At 40.8% G+C, this 19,610-nt stretch overlaps 1 protein-coding gene across 1 annotated transcript in view; it reads left to right on the top strand.

Annotated features, from left to right (window-relative positions):
* LOC126162724 (kinesin-like protein unc-104) overlaps window positions 1-19,610 on the top strand; it is a 373,406-nt gene that overhangs the window by 187,696 nt on the left and 166,100 nt on the right. The window contains 2 exon segments of the mRNA XM_049919386.1: window positions 8,911-9,166; window positions 15,200-15,357. Coding sequence (XP_049775343.1) covers window positions 8,911-9,166; window positions 15,200-15,357 — 414 coding nt within the window.

The raw sequence follows: 19,610 nt of genomic DNA, 5'->3' as shown, positions 1-19,610 counted from the left end.
TGTGAAAGGCCCATTGCCTCTACAACCTCATATATGGAGTGTCTCATGCATCGGGCATCCACAGTTGGGTGACAGTGAAATGCACTGTTGTGACGACAGCCAGTAAAAGGGCTAGGCCTAATGACATCCCAGTCATGTAATACCCTGAACAATTCCATTCACTGAGGCAAGCATCACAGTCATTTCTGGCATGGAGTCTACATTACTCTGGATGGCAATGCATGTTTTGCATTTCAGATAAAATGTTGTTTGTTTCTGGATGATTTTATATGTTCCATGGACTGACAGACATGCTCTTGAAACGTTACGAATATTTAAGGACAAAAAAAATTCTTCACATGGGTCTCGCTCATCTTACACACATCAGGATTTAAACTATGGAAAATGGAAAATCCACGATAGAATGATGCCAATATTATGAAAATGACAGATTGCTGCTCACCGTATAGCGAAGATGAGTCGTAAACAAGCGCAACAAAAAGACTATTAAGCACGTAAGCTTATGACCAGAAGGCATTCTTCCAAAATAGGCATCATACTCACACATATTCACGCAAACTCAGTTCACACAAACACACGCGACTACTGTCTGTGTTTGAATGTTTGTGTGTATGTTGTCTATTTCAGAAGAAGGCCTTCTGCCCGAAAATTTACGTATTTAGTAGCCTTTTTGTTGTACCTGTCTGCAACTCGACATCTCCACTATATGGTGAGTAACAGTCTTTCCTTTTCATAATATTGTCATCAGGATTTAAATAAGACATCTGTCTGGCTGTGTGCAGTAGTCCCTTTCATCTCAAAGACAGTAATAAGGTGTGATGCCATCTAATGCATGACATACTGAAAGTGTTTGGGATCCGTCCTGATCTGTGTCTGTCCTACCAAGCCCCACAACTCATAGAAATTAGTCAGGACTGGTTCAGAGCTCACATATCACTCAGTGATTCTTGGGTGTACTCAAAAGAACGTAGTTCACATCGCATGGTCACCACACAAACACCCCTGTGTCTGTGGAGTATTTAAGTCATTCTCACAGTTTGAGAACAAAGGACCTTATTCAGGTTGGCAGGGGTTGCTGTTGGCAAGCAAATGAATACACAAGATTGTACAAAAGATAACCGTATTGTTTGCTGATGAGATGATATCATATGTGTTAGTGATCATATTTGATTCCATATAAATGTCCCCCACATGAAAATACTTCTACCATCTGCCTGAATATTACCTAGTTGGCAAGCTGAGTACATCTCTTCTCGTTTTTGATGTAGGCCTTACTTGCATCATGTTGTCAGCCTAGGCCTGTACCTAATGTGTACTGCGAATCATCAGTCCTCCATCCAAGCTAATCCTTGAGCCTTGTGTGTCCAGTGAGCAGAGGTATGTCTCTGGGGCTGTAGGTTCTACACCCCGTAGTAAAGAGGTGGTTCTAGACAGTATGGCTGCTTACTTGCTCTTGTGTCCAGCAGAATCAGCTAGTGATTTGCTGCATTGTCTATCAGTTGTTGCAGTCCACAATAGTGAACATAAAGCCTTGTCATCAACATGTTGTTGTCCACCCATTTTACCCTAATAATTGTGGTTTTCTCTGAATCAGAGTACAAGTGGTACAGCATTTATGCAGAGATATATGAAAGGCCCATTACCTGTAAGACGTCATGTATGGAGTGTCTCCTGCATCGGTCACCCGCTGTTGGGCCACAGTGAAATGAACTGTCATGATGATGACAGCCAGTACAAGGGCTGATAACACCCCTGTCATGTAATACTCTGAACAATTCCATTTACTGTCGCAACAGGAGTATTACTTCTCCAATAAAGCATTTATTTCTGTTCAGTCTTCTATTAATGTGTGACTGGTTCAGGTATATATTTGCAATCTTTTGTCCCTTATGCATGTATTAAGTGTATTAACTTAACATGAAAATTGCTACCCATTATGGTGTGAGGTTTCATATCAGGATATAATCTCACACCTGCTATCAATTCCCCTCTCTCCTCCTCTCCTCTCCTCTCCTCTTCTCTTCTCTTCTCTGTTCCCTTCCCCACAACCTCGACCTTTCTTTCTCTTTTGCCCTATAGGTGGAACATGTGGCTCTAAAAACAAGTATTTGCTTTTTATTTTTCCTTTTGTCCATGATATTTGGTACACATTCTGTCAATTCAGCAGGCACTGGATTGTCTCTTTCTTAATTTAACAATAATTAAACAACATAGAATCATAACGATATCAATCAGTGAGTCAGTCAATACAGTACACTATGTCAGTTAAATATAATTGCATATTGTTTCTTGACATTAAATTGTTTCTTTTACCAAGGTTATAAGTTATAGGCACTGCATGCATAATTTCAATGAACAATCATTATTAGTTTTTTTGATGCTTGCCTCTGCCAAATGTTTCATAATTTCATTTCCTACCAGTTGTATATGCATAAAAAGTAGAGTGCAGTCAGGATGGGAGGCTGTGCGTCGAAATGAGTGCTCTCAAAGTAAAATAGTGAAATGTAGTAAACTTAGACTTTGTTCTGAAATTACATACTACAGAAGGGCTCACCTTGGGCAGGTGTAAAGGACGACTGTCAATCTAGGTGAAGAAGGGGAATAAGTAATGTGAGAGCACATGGTTCAAGTTCAAGTGGCTGGTGCCCAGACTAGGAGAAGGCTGAGGAACAAGAGAGCATCTAGGCTATGCCCTGCCCTCCAAGACACTCCAGCAACCACACACAACTTGTTTACCCACATTCCCTATTGGTCGCCTGGGTGGCATGTGTAGAAGGTTTATTCAGCAAAGTGCTGAAAAGTCTACCCTTAACAGAAAGCTGATGCAATGCTGTTTCTACGGTTCTCACAGACTGTAAACACTGTACAGATGTAAGAAGTGGAGCAGGACAAGTGTTTGTAAGATAGGGCCCATAACTTGTAAATAAAATTTTGTATAAAAATTCTAAAATAAATTTAGGCTAGCTGTTCACCCTGTACAACCATTCCCCCTTCTGCAGGGGTGGTGGCTCATAAATTTTATGGTTCACCAGCCATTGTCTTGGAAAGAGGGGACTTATGGGCAAGAGGAGAACAATTGTTAATTCATATTTCAGATTTGTCAGCAGGGGTTGTAACAATAACATTTGTTTTGAATGAGGTAATTTGAAACTGAAATAATCTTTCCAGTATATGTTAATAGTAACAATGTAGCAGTTAGATATTAAATTAGTGGCGATTTACACTAAAATAACGAAGATTGCAGATGATCTCAGAATAATTAGTAAAAATCAAGTCTAAGTACAGAAACACTTCTTTAAACAATATCTACACATTATTTCCATGTATGAAATTCCTGTTTGCTCAATCATTCACAATGCACTAATCTTCCTACAACATAAGTCTTTTCATTGGTTTCTTATATTCACATCATCATGCTTCATTGCTTATTCACAAGACCTATACCATACATTTGTACAAGCAAGGTTCTAATACTAAAATCCCTGGTAAATTAACAACCAGGGTGGGTACAGTGTGCAAAACTGCACACATGCAGTATGAGGCTCAGCCTGTGTTGACACTACTCTGTACATCTCAGCTTTGTTTGATCCTTCTCAGAACTACTCTCTACAGCCTGACATTTCATTTAACAGTGTGATGCCACACTGTTTCTTCCGGCATTTGGTGTGGTGCTTTTTGGTTGGGTTGACTGTGTTTAATTTGGCAGAAAAATAGTGGCAACACTATTTTTACTTGGCTGTTTGCTCATAGTATAAAAGATGTTCAAAAAGCCAGTGACTTTTTACATAAAAAGAGGCAGTCTAGTGATCTATCATCACAAGCATTGAGAATTCCCAATAACTATTTTGCAGTCGTGTAAGTGACGGATGCTGCTGATTTGCTATAAGCTGGCATTATAACACTGTGCACAAAGAATTGAAAGATTTAATTGACAATGAAACAGCAAACCATTGCAACAGTTAATGTTCATTTGTACAGTATTCATTTTTTAGTGTGTCAGTTAGTGCTCATGAAGCACATGATGAAATTGGTGATACAAATAGCAAGTTTTCTGAAGTCACACACATTAATACACCATCAGTTTCAAAAGTTTTGGTGGAATCAAATGAAGTGCATATAGACATTATGTATTACTGTGAAGTATGTTGGTTAAGACGAGGGGCATATCTGGAACTATATTTTGATTTAAGATCTGACATTGTTGAATTTCAGAGGGGAAAAAAACAGAAGCATGGATCAAAATTAGGAGATACAGAATGGAATGCATTTTATTGGACTTCAGCACATAAGTCTGTGTTAAGATATTTAAAAAGAAAATCACGTTGTGGAAGGGACAGCTTCTGACAAAGAATTTCTCAACTGTTTTTGAGCTCTTTTTATGACTGTTTGTCATTTCTGTTGATACTTCTCTGTGCATTTGCAGATGGAACTGATCACTCTGCAGTGTAATTGCTGTTTAGTAGACAATGTCTTTTACATTTAAACTGTCATGGCTTTCTATGACTTTTTCCTCGTGAAGTTTTTCTCCATAATGAGGCTACAACCATGGTATCAATGTTTTAATCAATGTACATATGTGAAATGGATTAAAAAATTAAATAAGTCATGATTATGTGGTAGCCTTAGTGACAAAAATCTGCAAAACTGATTTGTTTGTCTGTGTGCTGATAGTTTGTGCAAGATATAAACTTTATTATGTCTTCATCAACCCAAAAATAATTAAATAATAGTGAAAATTTGTCGTTCTGGTAATTTGTGTTGTTGAGAAGTGTGAAATGTGAAACTAAACAACATGCAACAGTTCATTGTTGTTTGCTTGACTGAACTGCAATCTAATATTGTGTGGCACAGTTTCTCCACCTTACTGCTTAGACAACATGATGTGATAGTTGAGGAAGTGCGCAGTTAGATGAGAGATATCTGCATGTGTGCAAGAGCTCTGTATGCATGCCGAATTCTTATCCCTCCCTTACTTAGGCGGTGGAGTCATAATACAAAATCAAAGATGAACCATTCCTAACAGCAGAGCCTTAGAAATTGTAATGGTTGAACTCAATGAGAAGGGAAACAAAATACCTCAGTAATTGTCTGTGAAAGACAAGATAGAAAATACCAGTACTGCCAGAAGGAATTCAGCATTAACTATCCTTCTTCAACAAAAGAAGGAAAACAGAATAGTAGCAACAGTACAGCAAGATGGTAAGAATTAAGAGGGGTGGGTATAAAATTGGCTGGACAGTATCAGACTGCAGTCGCCCACTGATGTAAAATTACAGCACAGATTGACAGAACACATAACTCTGCCCCCCCCCCCCCCCCCAACCTCAGCAGTGTGAAGAAACTATACCACTGAAAAATGTTAAACATCAGTCTGGACTTGCTGCAGGAAAGAGAAAGGCAGATACCAAAACTCAAAAACAGAGCACTGAGCAAGGAAGAAACTCAAGAATGAATATGAGATAATGCTTGGGATTATATTAATACTAAAATTAAAATTCTATGGAGCACAAAGATAAATTAAAATTTATGGCCAGATACTGCACTTCAGTTGATAATTGATGTGAAGATGGATGAATATTCATCCGAAACTAGTAATCACTTAATGTTATATGATTGTGATCTGGACTATTACAAGATACTGTCTGTACAAAAATGTTTAGCTTCGTTAAACTTTTAAATTGCTTGTGTCCTCATTACTATATCAGGAGGTAACATAATGTGTTGTCAAATATGCATGAAAGATTTCTAAAACACCACTGTCCTTATAGTACAAATGGCTGCGATACTTTTAAGTTTCAAATAATACAGTGACAAAACGAATGTGTATTTACTACTAAATACAAAGTTTAAATTAGTAGGCATAATCCTAACAGTTGTGTAATATATCAGAATTCATGTTACATGGTAGTGCTACAATGGCAGTTATGATCTTTCTAGAACTGTGACAAATGTTTACTACAGCTTCGACTGCATTGAGGTGCAAGGCAAAAGGCTTGAGACATGAGACAGTGGGAAGCTCAGCTGGTGCAGCTGTCCCATGGTGATTTAAACTTGATTGTAGCAAACCACGTATAGGAGGTAGAAGTGGAGTTCATGATATTACCCACATCAACACCTGCTGTATGTTTAGTGGTGGAAAAGGAGGGGTAGCTGTGCATCTTTGTGTGGCTTGTTTATCTCATCTCAGATGCAAGAGCAGTGTGCCAGGCCGTGACAGGAGCTGCACAATGATTCACACTTCACCACATACCGTAGAGGTAACTCATGTTCTAAAAGGGGAATTCCAATACTTGTGCAACTCTCCACATTAATTCATCTTCAACTCTATAATATCTTTACATTATCTCTCAACATCAGTCTCAACTTCCACTTACCTCACTTCTCTACAGAAGATGCCAGTGGAATACGAGCAACAGTATTCAGTAAATATATCATCATATTAATCATAATGCTTCATTAGTTTTGTGTGCCATGACACATTACAATCACTTCCATTGCCACTCCATATTTTTTTGTAGAGACACATTATGGAACAAAATATTTGCCGAAGAAGAAAAGAAAATTAATGAAGCTGAAGGAGAAAGGAGAAAAAGACAAAGGGGGAGGGGGGATGAATCAGTCGTGCAACCTGGGATGTCACACACTATTCTAACAGCATTGGCGACAAAAGGTGCTAATCATATTTCTGGGACAGTATGATGCCCCTGCATGTTTATAGTCGCCTATTCTCACTAGTAATCTGTTCGACTCTTCCAGAATTGTCAGAATGTAATGGTTTGCAGCTTTTCTGGAAGACCTAAATGCTGGTGTCAGGTCTGTATCTGGCCCTGAAACAAAAACTCGCTCCCACCAAAGTTTACGTCTTTTGGCTAATCCCATGGTGCACAGATATTGTTGGTCTTGGGTGAGACCCGGCCTCTGAGTAGAATGTATTGCAAGGCCCTCAATGCTCTCACATATGTGTAGGTGGAAACCCATTCCCATCAGTGGCATGAAATGGTGGGCAGATGTTGACACGATAGATGGAGAGAGACTGTGGATCCTGACATGAAAACAAAATGGAAGAAAATTCCACAGCCAGATCAGGGTCTCTGTGACTTTACTCAACAACTTGCAAGTTGCAAGGTCCTGTATAAGAAAAATTTCTACCCAGTAATCATCTTAAAAGTCATACCTAACAAACACACATCTATTGATATTTCTGTCCACAGACAGTGTCTTCTTACTTATTCCTTGTATCCATACCCAACTGTCAAAGAAGCAATGTTGCTAGTGCAATAGAGTCTCGGAAGTGCAAGGTAACTTCTCTATTCTGACCACAAATCTTACAAAATAAAGTTATGTGCAACAGAAGTCTCTCCTTGAAGCGTACACACCCAAATATTCCTACTCAAAAAGGGTAATAGCTAGTTTCCTAACCTTACCACATTTGCATTTTATTCTACCCGTAGTCTTCTCTGTAAATTACAGTTGAAGATGAAGAAATAAAATTCTCTTGAACACTGTCCATTAAAAACTATAATTGCAAGTGTACTTACCAAAGTGTGGCACAATGTGCGTAGACAGAGTTATGCCGGTAGGCTGCAGGTAGCTAATGGGGAAACATCTGTGGGGCATGGTGTGTCGTAACAACCATAGACAGCATGCCCATGCATTTGACCTGTCACAGATGACCCCTGGCAAGGCTGCAGGAACAGCGTGGACTCATCACGATTTGCAAGCATCATGCATGCATACAGGTTCACAATGATGTGCGGCAACTGGAAACCTCTGGCCAGAGCTGGCTGGCAACACCAGTGAGAGGTGCCAACTGATACACAGCACATGTAAGCAGTGTGCTGTCTTACTGCACAGCTCTGTGAACTAGCGGTGTGAGTAGGGCTGCACTGGCCGACAGGCAGCATCCTGTGGACTCAGATACGGACTGTGCCTGCTATGGTAGTGGAATGTGCTGGTGCAGTGCACTCCAGGCAGAACTGCTGATGCACTGCTGCATCTAGCATGTGGAAAAATAACAGCAGTGACATCTTCTTCCACTGGCCACACAGCATTGAATGTGAACCGAAGTTTTGCAGCCTGCTTTCAGACGGAACAGTGGGAAACCCTGACTTCTTGACACCAGTTTGTACGAGCCTAAAAAGTAGAGTTTGGTTGGATGGTAGAGGAAGGCATTGGAACAGAAGTTTTCAAGACAAAAGAGTAAACTGAAGTAAACCTGGACTATATTCTGAAATTACAGAGTACAGAAGGGCTCACCTGGGGCAGGAGTAAAGGACCACTGCCAGTCTAGGTGATTGAATACAAGAAATGGAGTAGGCATTGTGAGAGGACGTTGTTTGTATTGAATGACTTGTGGCAGGTCTCGGAGAACAGAAACAGAGGTAGGTGACAGTGAGCCGTCTGCTCTATCTGAAGGCTGAAGTACAAGGGAGTGTCTAGATTATGTTCTACCATCTTTCCAGCAACCACACATGTGACTAATTTCCCACATCCCTATTGGTCACCTGGGTGGTGCATGTAGGTGATTCAGCAGAGTGGTGAAAAGTATACCCTTACTGGAAAGGTGGTGTTATGCCAATTCCATATTTCCCACAGGCTCATAGGCAATGTACAGGTGTAAGGAGTGAAGCTAGATAAGAATTTGAAAGATGTGGCTGATACCTTCTAAATAAAATTTTGCATAAAAATTCTGACATGTGTTCAGCCTGGCTAGCCATCCTGTACGCAGTGACATGTTTAAACCTATTCTTAAAGCTGCCGCTTTTGTTGTAAAAATATACATTAAGTCTCAAACTGTGGCATAGTATTATATATCGTTCAGTTTATATATAATTTGTTTGTTGCCCATTGAATTGAAGATGCCATTAATTACCTGTATGTTTTGCTCAAAAACATGTATTTCATTTGCAGGACAGTGGCAGCAACAAACATGAATGAGACATCTAGCAGATCTCATGCAGTGTTCACAATATTTTTTACTCAGCAACATGTTGATAAGGGTACAGAGTTAACTACTGAGAAAGTAAGTAAAATCTCGTTGGTTGACCTTGCTGGTTCTGAAAGAGCAGACTCTACTGGTGCCAAAGGTACAAGACTCAAGGAGGGAGCCAACATCAACAAAAGTCTCACCACATTAGGAAAAGTCATTTCAGCTCTGGCTGAAGTGGTGAGTATGGAAATGATTCTTATACATAATTTTTTGCAGTATTTCTGTGTAAAAAAGTATTGAAATATAATTCCATTTTTTCCCTTTTCATGCTTATTCTGTAACTGTCTGACAAGGCGGTGAGTAATCTTGCTTGTTTCTGTCTTTTTTTCTTGTAAGAAGAAATATGCTCTAAGTGATATATCTGCATTTTATTTTCAGAATTAAAAAAATCTGGTGTATAATTGAGTTAAAAAATATTTCAACAAGAGACACTTATAATGGAGAAGTCCCAAAATTATTGTTGCTCTGATACACCAAAGGATATCTGCAATAGATTTCTTTCATGAAATAAAGAATCTTTTCAGATATAGTTAAAATGCCAAAAAATGTCTCAGAAATATTTTTAGTGTAATCATGAAGTATTACACAAGTCATTCTTTAGATTCAGAAGTGAAGTGGTGCTTAGGTTTAAATATTTGACACATTAGGAAAATTTCATGTTACATTAGAAATGTTTGAAACTTGTCAGAAGAGCTTTGTCCCCCACAAGAGTGACAAAGAACTGCACAAGCTTGATTGATAATATTTCTGTAGATAATAACAGAATCAGCAACATGTGTGTAAGACAGATTGTAAGTGGCGCTTCTGGCCATGATGGACAGCTGTTGAAAATGCATGTAGTAAGCCCTGCTAACAAGAGTTGTTATATCAATAGATCCTTTAGATTAATCAACAGTAAAAATCTGCAAACGTTCAGTGGGCATTTGCAACATTTGAAATGGGGCACAGTGTATCAGATTAAAATGGCAGTGATAAATGTTACATGTTCTTGAACGAATATGTTTCACTGTTTGGTGCTGTATTTCATAAGAAAGTCAAAAAGTACCACCCTGAGTGATTGTGGGAGACTGGCTCATGAATGGAATCAATGCATCCTGTTCAACAAAGAGAACACTTTCTACTTCATTCAGAATAGTAATAAACCTCACGATAGGGAGCGCTACAATTTATAGTGAAGCATACTAAAGAATATGATTTAAAAAATCAAGAGTGTGTTCACTAAAGCAGAAACTGACAGTATAATAATTAAATAAAAACAATTGGGAGGTTCTGAAAAGGGAGACAGACAAAAGTTCAGAGGCTGTAGACTGTACCAAAGTTGGTCATAATGGCAGCATAGTGGATGAAGATGAAATAGAAGCCAATATCTTCAACAGCCATTTTTGACATTAGTTGATCAAATTGGTTGTAAAGGGTCTTTAAGTTAGAGCCATGAACCTTCTACAAAAATCAGTGAACAACAGAATTAGTCAGATGCACTGTATAGCAGATGAAATACAGAGTGTGGTAAGAGACATGAAAAAGAAAAACTCCTTTGACGGGGACAATATATTAACCAAATTACTTAAGATCTCCTGTAAATGTATTCTTATAAAGTTCTCTGTCACCTATCTAAATAGTTTCTAAATCTAAATAAATTTAAGGTTTGAATATAATGGAGGGAAACATTCCACGTGGGAAAAATATATCTAAAAACAAAGATGATGTGACTTACCGAACAAAAGTGCTGGCAGGTCGATAGACACACAAACAAACACAAACATACACACAAAACTCAAGCTTTCGCAACCAACGATTGCTTCCTCAGGAAAGAGGGAAGGAGAGGGAAAGACGAAAGGATGTGGGTTTTAAGGGAGAGGGTAAGGAGTCATTCCAATCCCGGGAGTGGAAAGACTTGCCTTAGGGGGAAAAAAGGACAGGTATACACTCGCGCACACACACACACATATCCATCCGCACATACACAGACACAAGCAGACATTTGTAAAGGCAAAGAGTTTGGGCAGAGATGTCAGTCGAGGCGGAAGTACAGAGGCGCAAAGATGTTGTTGAAAGACAGGTGAGGTATAAGCGGCGGCAAATTGAAATTAGCAAAGATTGAGACCTGGCGGGTAACGAGAAGAGAGGATATACTGAAGGGCAAGTTCCCATCTCCGGAGTTCTGACAGGTTGGTGTTAGTGGGAAGTATCCAAATAACCTGGACGGTGTAACACTGTGCCAAGATGTGCTGGCCATGCACCAAGGCATGTTTAGCCACAGGGTGATCCTCATTACCAACAAACACTGTCTTCCTGTGTCCATTCATGCGAATGGACAGTTTGTTGCTGGTCATTTCCACATAGAAAGCTTCACAGTGTAGGCAGGTCAGTTGGCAAATCACGTGGGTGCTTTCACACGTGGCTCTGCCTTTGATCGTGCACACCTTCCGGGTTACAGGACTGGAGTAGGTGGTGGTGGGAGGGTGCATGGGACAGGTTTTACACCGGGGGCAGTTACAAGGGTAGGAGCCAGAGGGTAGGGAAGGTGGTTTGGGGATTTCATAGGGATGAACTAAGAGGTTACAGAGGTTAGGTGGATGGCGGAAAGACACTCTTGGTGGAGTGGGGAGGATTTCATGAAGGATGGATCTCATTTCAGGGCAGGATTTGAGGAAGTCGTATCCCTGCTGGAGAGCCACATTCAGAGTCTGATCCAGTTCCACAAAGTATCCTGTCACAAGTGGGGCACTTTTGGGGTTCTTCTGTGGGAGGTTCTGGGTTTGAGGAGATGAGGAAGTGGCTCTGGTTATTTGCTTCTGTACCAGGTCGGGAGGGTAGTTGTGGAATGCGAAAGCTGTTTTCAGGTTGTTGGTGTAATGGTTCAGGGATTCCGGACTGGAGCAGATTCGTTTGCCACGAAGACCTAGGCTGTAGGGAAGGGACTGTTTGATGTGGAATGGGTGGCAGCTGTCATAATGGAGGTACTGTTGCTTGTTGGTGGGTTTGATGTGGAAGGACATGTGAAGCTGACCATTGGACAGGTGGAGGTCAATGTCAAGGAAAGTGGCATGGGATTTCGAGTAGGACCAGGTGAATCTGATGGAACCAAAGGAGTTGAGGTTGGAGAGGAAATTCTGGAGTTCTTCTTCACTGTGAGTCCAGATCATGAAGATGTCATCAATAAATCTGTACCTAACTTTGGGTTGGCAGTCCTGGGTAATCAAGAAGGCTTCCTCTAAGCGACCCATGAATAGGTTGTCGTACGGGGGGGCCATCCTGGTACCCATGGCTGTTCCCTTTAATTGTTGGTATGTCTGGCCTTCAAAAGTGAAGAAGTTGTGGGTCAGGATGAAGCTGGCTAAGGTAATGAGGAAAGAGGTTTTAGGTAGGGCGGCAGGTGATCGGCGTGAAAGGAAGTGCTCCATCGCAGCGAGGCCCTGGACATGCGGAATATTTGTGTATAAGGAAGTGGCATCAATGGTTACAAGGATGGTTTCCGGGGTTAAGAGACTGGGTAGGGATTCCAGGCGTTCGAGAAAGTGGTTGGTGTCTTTGATGAAGGATGGGAGACTGCATGTAATGGGTTGAAGGTGTTGATCTACGTAGGCAGAGATGCGTTCTGTGGGGGCTTGGTAACCAGCTACAATGGGACGGCCGGGATGATTGGGTTTGTGAATTTTGGGAAGAAGGTAGAAGGTAGGGGTGCGGGGTGTTGGTGGGGTCAGGAGGTTGATGGAGTCAGGTGAAAGGTTTTGTAGGGAGCTTAAGGTTCTGAGGATTCCATGAAGCTCCGCCTGGACATCAGGAATGGGATTACCTTGGCAAACTTTGTATGTAGTGTTATCTGAAAGCTGACGCAGTCCCTCAGCCACATACTCCTGACGATCAAGTACCACAGTCGTGGAACCCTTGTCCGCCGGAAGAATGATGATGGATTGGTCAGCCTTCAGATCACGAATAGCCTGGGCTTCAGCAGTGGTGATATTGGGAGTAGGATTAAGGTTTTTTAAGAAGGATTGAGAGGCAAGGCTGGAAGTCAGAAATTCCTGGAAGGTTTGGAGAGGGTGATTATGAGGAAGAGGAGGTGGGTCTCGCTGTGACGGAGGACGGAACTGTTCTAGGCAGGGTTCAATTTGGATAGTGTCTTGGGGAGTTGGATCATTAGGAGTAGGATTAGGATCATTTTTCTTCGTGGCAAAGTGATATTTCCAGCAGAGAGTACGGGTGTAGGACAGTAAATCTTTGACAAGGGCTGTTTGGTTGAATCTGGGAGTGGGGCTGAAGGTGAGGCCTTTGGATAGGACAGAGGTTTCGGATTGGGAGAGAGGTTTGGAGGAAAGGTTAACTACTGAATTAGGGTGTTGTGGTTCCAGATTGTGTTGATTGGAATTTTGAGGTTTTGGGGGAGTGGAGCTGGAAGTGGGAGATTGAGTAGATGGGAGAGACTGGGTCTGTGTGCAATGAGAGGAGGTTGAGGTTTGCTGGAAAGGTTGTGAAGGGTGAGTGAGTTGCCTTTCTGGAGGTGGGAAACCAGGAGATTGGATAGTTTTTTGAGGTGGAGGGTGGCATGCTGTTCTAATTTGCGGTTGGCCTGTAGGAGGATGCTCTGAACAGCCAGTGTGGATGTGGGAGAGGAAAGATTAAGGACTTTTATTAAGGATAGGAGTTGACGGGTGTGTTCATTAGCTGAGTTGATGTGTCGGTGAAGGATTAGGTGGGTGAAGGCAATGGATTGTTCAGTTTGGAACTGGTATAGGGACTGATGGAAAGAAGGGTTACAGCCAGAGATGGGAACTTTAAGTGTGAGGCCTTTGGGGGTAATGCCAAATGTCAGACAAGCCTGAGAAAATTCCCGGGATTGGAATGACTCCTTACCCTCTCCCTTAAAACCCACATCCTTTTGTCTTTCCCTCTCCTTCCCTCTTTCCTGAGGAAGCAACCATTGGTTGCGAAAGCTTGAATTTTGTGTGTATGTTTGTGTTTGTTTGTGTGTCTATCGACCTGCCAGCACTTTCGTTTGGTAAGTCACATCATCTTTGTTTTTAGATAAATTTAAGGTTTACTTGATACCTCCATTACTAAAACATTCATCTCAGCTTCCTCTCAGCACCCAGTAGCCTACACACATGCAGCATTCCACCACATGATCTGTCATCTCCTTTCTATCGCTGTGTACCAAGGAGCCTGTGACCATGAACTTGATACAATAGAAACAATAGTTACTAATAATAAATTTATATCCAATCTTATTGATAGCATTCTCAATTAAAAAAAAAACTAATGAAGGAAGCCAAAAGCAATATTTTAAAAGGTGAAGAGTTTTTCTGTGATTTCCATGTTCCACAGTGATTAGGTAGATGTTTCTTCAATACAAAGGATAAACAACTGGCCGTTGTGAAAAGTGGAGTTTTTAAGACCATCTACTGAGAGTGTCAGTCTTGCTATACTGGACTGACAAAGAGGTCAATCTGTACTAGACTGAGAGACACCATAGAGGCTGGAGATGAAAGAATGCAGATTCATCCTTTGCTGAACAGTGGTTAAGTGATAACCACAAATATGTAGTAGATGTAAAAGTCCTACACATAGAGGGAAAGGTGGAAAGCTCACTCAGTTAGAAATAGTAGTAATTATAACAAAGAAGTGGGTATCCACCCCATCTAGTACTGAATGAATAATCTCAATTCAATTACTCATCCCTTTTAAACAACACCATAACCTCTACATAGGAGAAGAACCCTGATACCATCTTTCATAAATATATAATGACACAAATACCCGTTCCTGTGCACGTAGCTTTACTCCAGTGTGTGTTTACTCGTAGTTACAGTAAATGCTGTCCTAATGAATGTTGTACCATACAAAAGTAACATTAGCAAAGAAGTCAATAGAGATAACTTTTATAGTTTAAATCAAAAAATGATAGATTAAGATTGTCAGAAAATGGTAGATTAAGATTGTCTTTGCTTGATTGTCATCTTTGGAATCAGATGTGTACTAGAAAATGGGCTTATAATACAAGACTTAGGTCATACAAAAATAGTAAAGTATTGTGAAACAAGGCAAAAATGTGGTTCATTTAGTTACTGCAGTCTAATTATGGCAGAAGACAGATTATTTGAAATGAACTCACCACATTTTTACCATACCCTTTTATTTAGATGATTGTACAAATATGTAAATTAATACTTTGTGCCAATATTAACCTGTTTACGTTGTATTTTAAATTAGGCAACTAAGAAAAAGAAGAAAGCAGATTTCATCCCCTACAGAGATTCAGTGCTAACATGGCTACTTAGAGAAAACCTTGGTGGGAATTCCAAAACTGCCATGGTTGCAGCAATCAGTCCAGCTGATATTAATTATGATGAAACATTATCCACACTAAGGTAAGCATATCACAGATATTTTTAGTATTTTACAAGCAGAAAATATTTTTGTAGTGCAAAGCTTGTCCAATTAAGTCAGTACTTTTTCTTCAGTGGCATAGCTTTCAATTCTGACATCTTTTACTTTTCTGTTACACTTTTTTTAATTAATTGAAAATATTTGAATTTTTAATCCCAGTTGTACCAAAGAATGTCAAAAGAGCAGCAGATGATAAATAACGAGAAAGAATAAAGCTGATGAAGCAGTGACTGGCTACACTGTAAATGTTAAATATCTCTCAAGGAGCTGAGTAATGTGTGCAGCATATTTGTGTGTTATCACAGTCACAGTATAATTATAGTGTTTTAGAGTTGTGCATGGTGGGAAACACATTGCATATCCCACAACATAATAAATTGACAGAATTATTCAAAACAGCACTTATCAGCCTTTCAATACAAAAAATTCTGTGACCTAATCATGCAAGCATGTTTTCACCACAAAACGATTCATTGCCTGAGCAAATTACACACAGATGTAATGAGAGCTAACAGGAGAACATAACAAACTACTCAGTTTGCACCTAAATTTTTAATTTATGCCAGGTATCTCAGTGATTAGGCGCCATCAGTGGAATGTCATTTGAAGCATTCTTCTAATGATCAGGTAACATAAAGCAGTGCAGGAGCTGCAGGTAGACATTGTATGCCTTCAAGAACCACCCACCAACTAAAGTTAGATCACTCAGTTCATACCCGAAGTGAAACTAACTATGAGTTACGTAAACCAAATGGTGAGATCATGACAGATAATTAATAGATCATTAGAAAGGTTATTCAGCCTTGTTCTCAAGACACCATGTTTGACAAGGGAAAAGGAAACGATGGAAATAGCTTATGTTTGTGACCAAACAGTGGAAAGTCTGGGATGCAGTGACAACAATATTATGAAAATGATAGCTGGCCGTTGTGGCCGAGTGGTTCTAGACGCTTCAGTCTGGAACCGCACGACAGCTACGGTCGCAGGTTCAAATCCTGCCTCGGGCATGGATGTGTGTGATGTCCTTAGGATGGTTATGTTTAAGTAGTTCTAAGTTCTAGGGGATTGATGACCTCAGATGTTAAGTCCTATAGTGCTCAGAGCCATTATGAAAATCATAGATTGCTACTCACCATATAGAGGAGACGTTGAATCACAGACAGGTACAATGAAAAGACCTCATTTCAGAAATCCAACAGGATCTCCAGTCCCTCCTCAAATTCTTTGGACCCACTGAGAGGATCTTTGCATTTGTGGACTAACACCTTCAGCCTATTACGTGTAATCCACCCTCCTATATAAAAGACACCAAACCATTTTTCCCACCACCTCTCCGTAGTTCCTGTTCCTTTATCACACGGTGCCATGTATGTCACTGTTGATGCCACCTCCTACTACACTAACATCCCCAATGCCCATGGTCTTGTCATAATTGAATTATACTGCTCCCGACACCTGACAGACTCCAGACTTACAACCTTCTTCTTGGTCACCATGACCAACTATAACCGCACCCAAAATTATTTCTCCTTCGAAGGCATCACTCGCAAACAAATCAGTGGTATAGCGATGGGGACCTGCTGGGTGCCACCCTGTGCCAACACATTCACAAACAATTCAGAGGAATTCTTCCAAACCCCTGTCTTGGTTCAAATTCACTGATGATGTCTTTGTGATCTGGACAAAGGTGAGGTCGCCTTACTCACATTCCTCCAGTGAGGATGGCTACATCAGTACCTCTGTCCATTTCAAACCTACCAACTACCAGCAAAACTGCCATTTCCACAGCTGCCATCCATTCCATACCAAAAAATCCCTTCCATACAGCCTAGCCATCCGTGGTTGTCACATCTCCAGTGATGAGCAGTCCCTCTCCCAATATGTCAAGCACCTCACTGAGGCCTCCACAGATTGAAACTACCCACCCAACCTTGTACAGAAACAGATCAACTATTCCTTGTCTCTCTGTTTACTTGTGTCCTCCACATGCCTACTTTCCACCCACAAAGGAGTACTCCCCCATGACTCACTGCCACCCAAGATTGCAGCAACCGAATCACATTCTCCACCAGGGTTTAGACTACCTCTCATCATGCCGTGAAATGAGAAATATCCTACCCACTATCCTTTCCATCTCTCCAAAGCAGTATTCTGCTGCCCAACAAACCTCCGCAATATCCTTGTCCAACACTACTTCACCACTGCCCACAGCCCCATGCCTCGTAGCTCATATCCCTGAAATAGACATAGGTGCAAGACCTGTCCCATACATCCTCCCACCATGACCTACTCCATCCAGTCACAAGCATCTCATATCCCATCAAAGGCAGGTTACCTCTAAAAGCAATCATGTGATGTGCAAACTAAGCTGCAGTCAACAAGCTGCTTTCTAAATGGGCATGATGCCAACAAGCTGTCTGTCCACATGAATGGCCTCTGACAAACTGTGGCCAAGAGACAGCTGGCTAATCCAGCTGCTGAAAATGTGCTTCACTTGAATGATCAACATCTGGACCCTTCCTATTAACACTGTTGTTGTTGTGGTCTTCAGTCCTGAGACTGGTTTGATGCAGCTCTCCATGCTACTCTATCCTGTGCAAGCTGCTTCATCTCCCAGTACCTACTGCAACCTACATCCTTCTGAATCTGCTTAGTGTATTCATCTCTTGGTCTCCCTCTACGATTTTTACCCTCCACGCTGCCCTCCAATACTAAATTGGTGATCCCTTGATGCCTCAGAACATGTCCTACCAACCGATCCCTTCTTCTGGTCAAGTTGTGCCACAAATTCCTCTTCTCCCCAATCCTATTCAATACTTCCTCATTAGTTATGTGATCTACCCATCTAATCTTCAGCATTCTTCTGTAGCACCACATTTCGAAAGCTTCTATTCTCTTCTTGTCCAAACTATTTATCGTCCATGTTACACTTCCATACATGGCTACACTCCATACAAATACTTTCAGAAACGACTTCCTGACACTTAAATCTATACTCAATGTTAACAAATTTCTCTTCTTCAGAAACGCTTTCCTTGCCATTGCCAGTCTACATTTTATATCCTCTCTACTTCGACCATCATCAGTTATTTTGCTCCCCAAATAGCAAAACTCCTTTACTACTTTAAGTGTCTCATTTCCTAATCTAATTCCCTCAGCATCACCCGACTTAATTCGACTACATTCCATTATCCTCGTTTTGCTTTTGTTGATGTTCATCTTATATCCTCCTTTTAAGACACTGTCCATTCCATTCAACTGCTCTTCCAAGTCCTTTGCTGTCTCTGACAGAATTACAATGTCATCGGCAAACCTCAAAGTTTTTATTTCTTCTCCATGGATTTTAATACCTACTCCGAATTTTTCTTTTGTTTCCTTTACTGCTTGCTCAATATACAGATTGAATAACATCGGGGAGAGGCTACAACCCTGTCTTACTCCCTTCCCAACCACTGCTTCCCTTTCATGTCCCTCGACTCTTATAACTGCCATCTGGTTTCTGTACAAATTGTAAAAAGCCTTTCGCTCCCTGTATTTTACCCCTGCCACCTTCAGAATTTGAAAGAGAGTATTCCAGTCAACATTGTCAAAAAAGCTTTCTCTAAGTCTAAAAATGCTAGAAACGTACATTTGCCTTTCCTTAATCTTTCTTCTAAGGTAAGTCGTAAGGTCAGTATTGTCTCACGTGTTCCAGTATTTCTATGGAATCCAAACTGATCTTCCCCGAGATCGGCTTCTACTAGTTTTTCCATTTGTCTGTAAAGAATTCGTGTTAGTATTTTGCAGCTGTGGCTTATTAAACTGATTTTCGGTAATTTTCACATCTGTCAACACCTGCTTTCTTTGGGATTGGAATTATTATATTCTTCTTGAAGTCTGAGGGTATTTCGCCTGTTTCATACATCTTGCTCACCAGATGGTAGAGTTTTGTCAGGACTGGCTCTCCCAAGGCCATCAGTAGTTCCAATGGAATGTTGTCTATTCCGGGGGCCTTGTTTCGACTCAGGTCTCTCAGTGCTCTGTCAAACTCTTCACGCAGTATCATATCTCCCATTTCATCATCATCTACATCCTCTTCCATTTCCATAATATTGTCCTCAAGTACATCGCCCTTGTATAGACCCTCTATATACTCCTTCCACCTTTCTGCTTTCCCTTCTTTGCTTAGAACTGGGTTTCCATCTGAGCTCTTGATGTTCATACAAGTGTTTCTCTTATCTTCAAAGGTCTCTTT

Source organism: Schistocerca cancellata, chromosome 2 (genome assembly GCF_023864275.1).
Source record: "Schistocerca cancellata isolate TAMUIC-IGC-003103 chromosome 2, iqSchCanc2.1, whole genome shotgun sequence".
NCBI lineage: Eukaryota > Metazoa > Arthropoda > Insecta > Orthoptera > Acrididae > Schistocerca > Schistocerca cancellata.
Note: the sequence above shows the minus strand (reverse complement) of the source record. Positions and strands in the feature narration are given on the sequence as shown.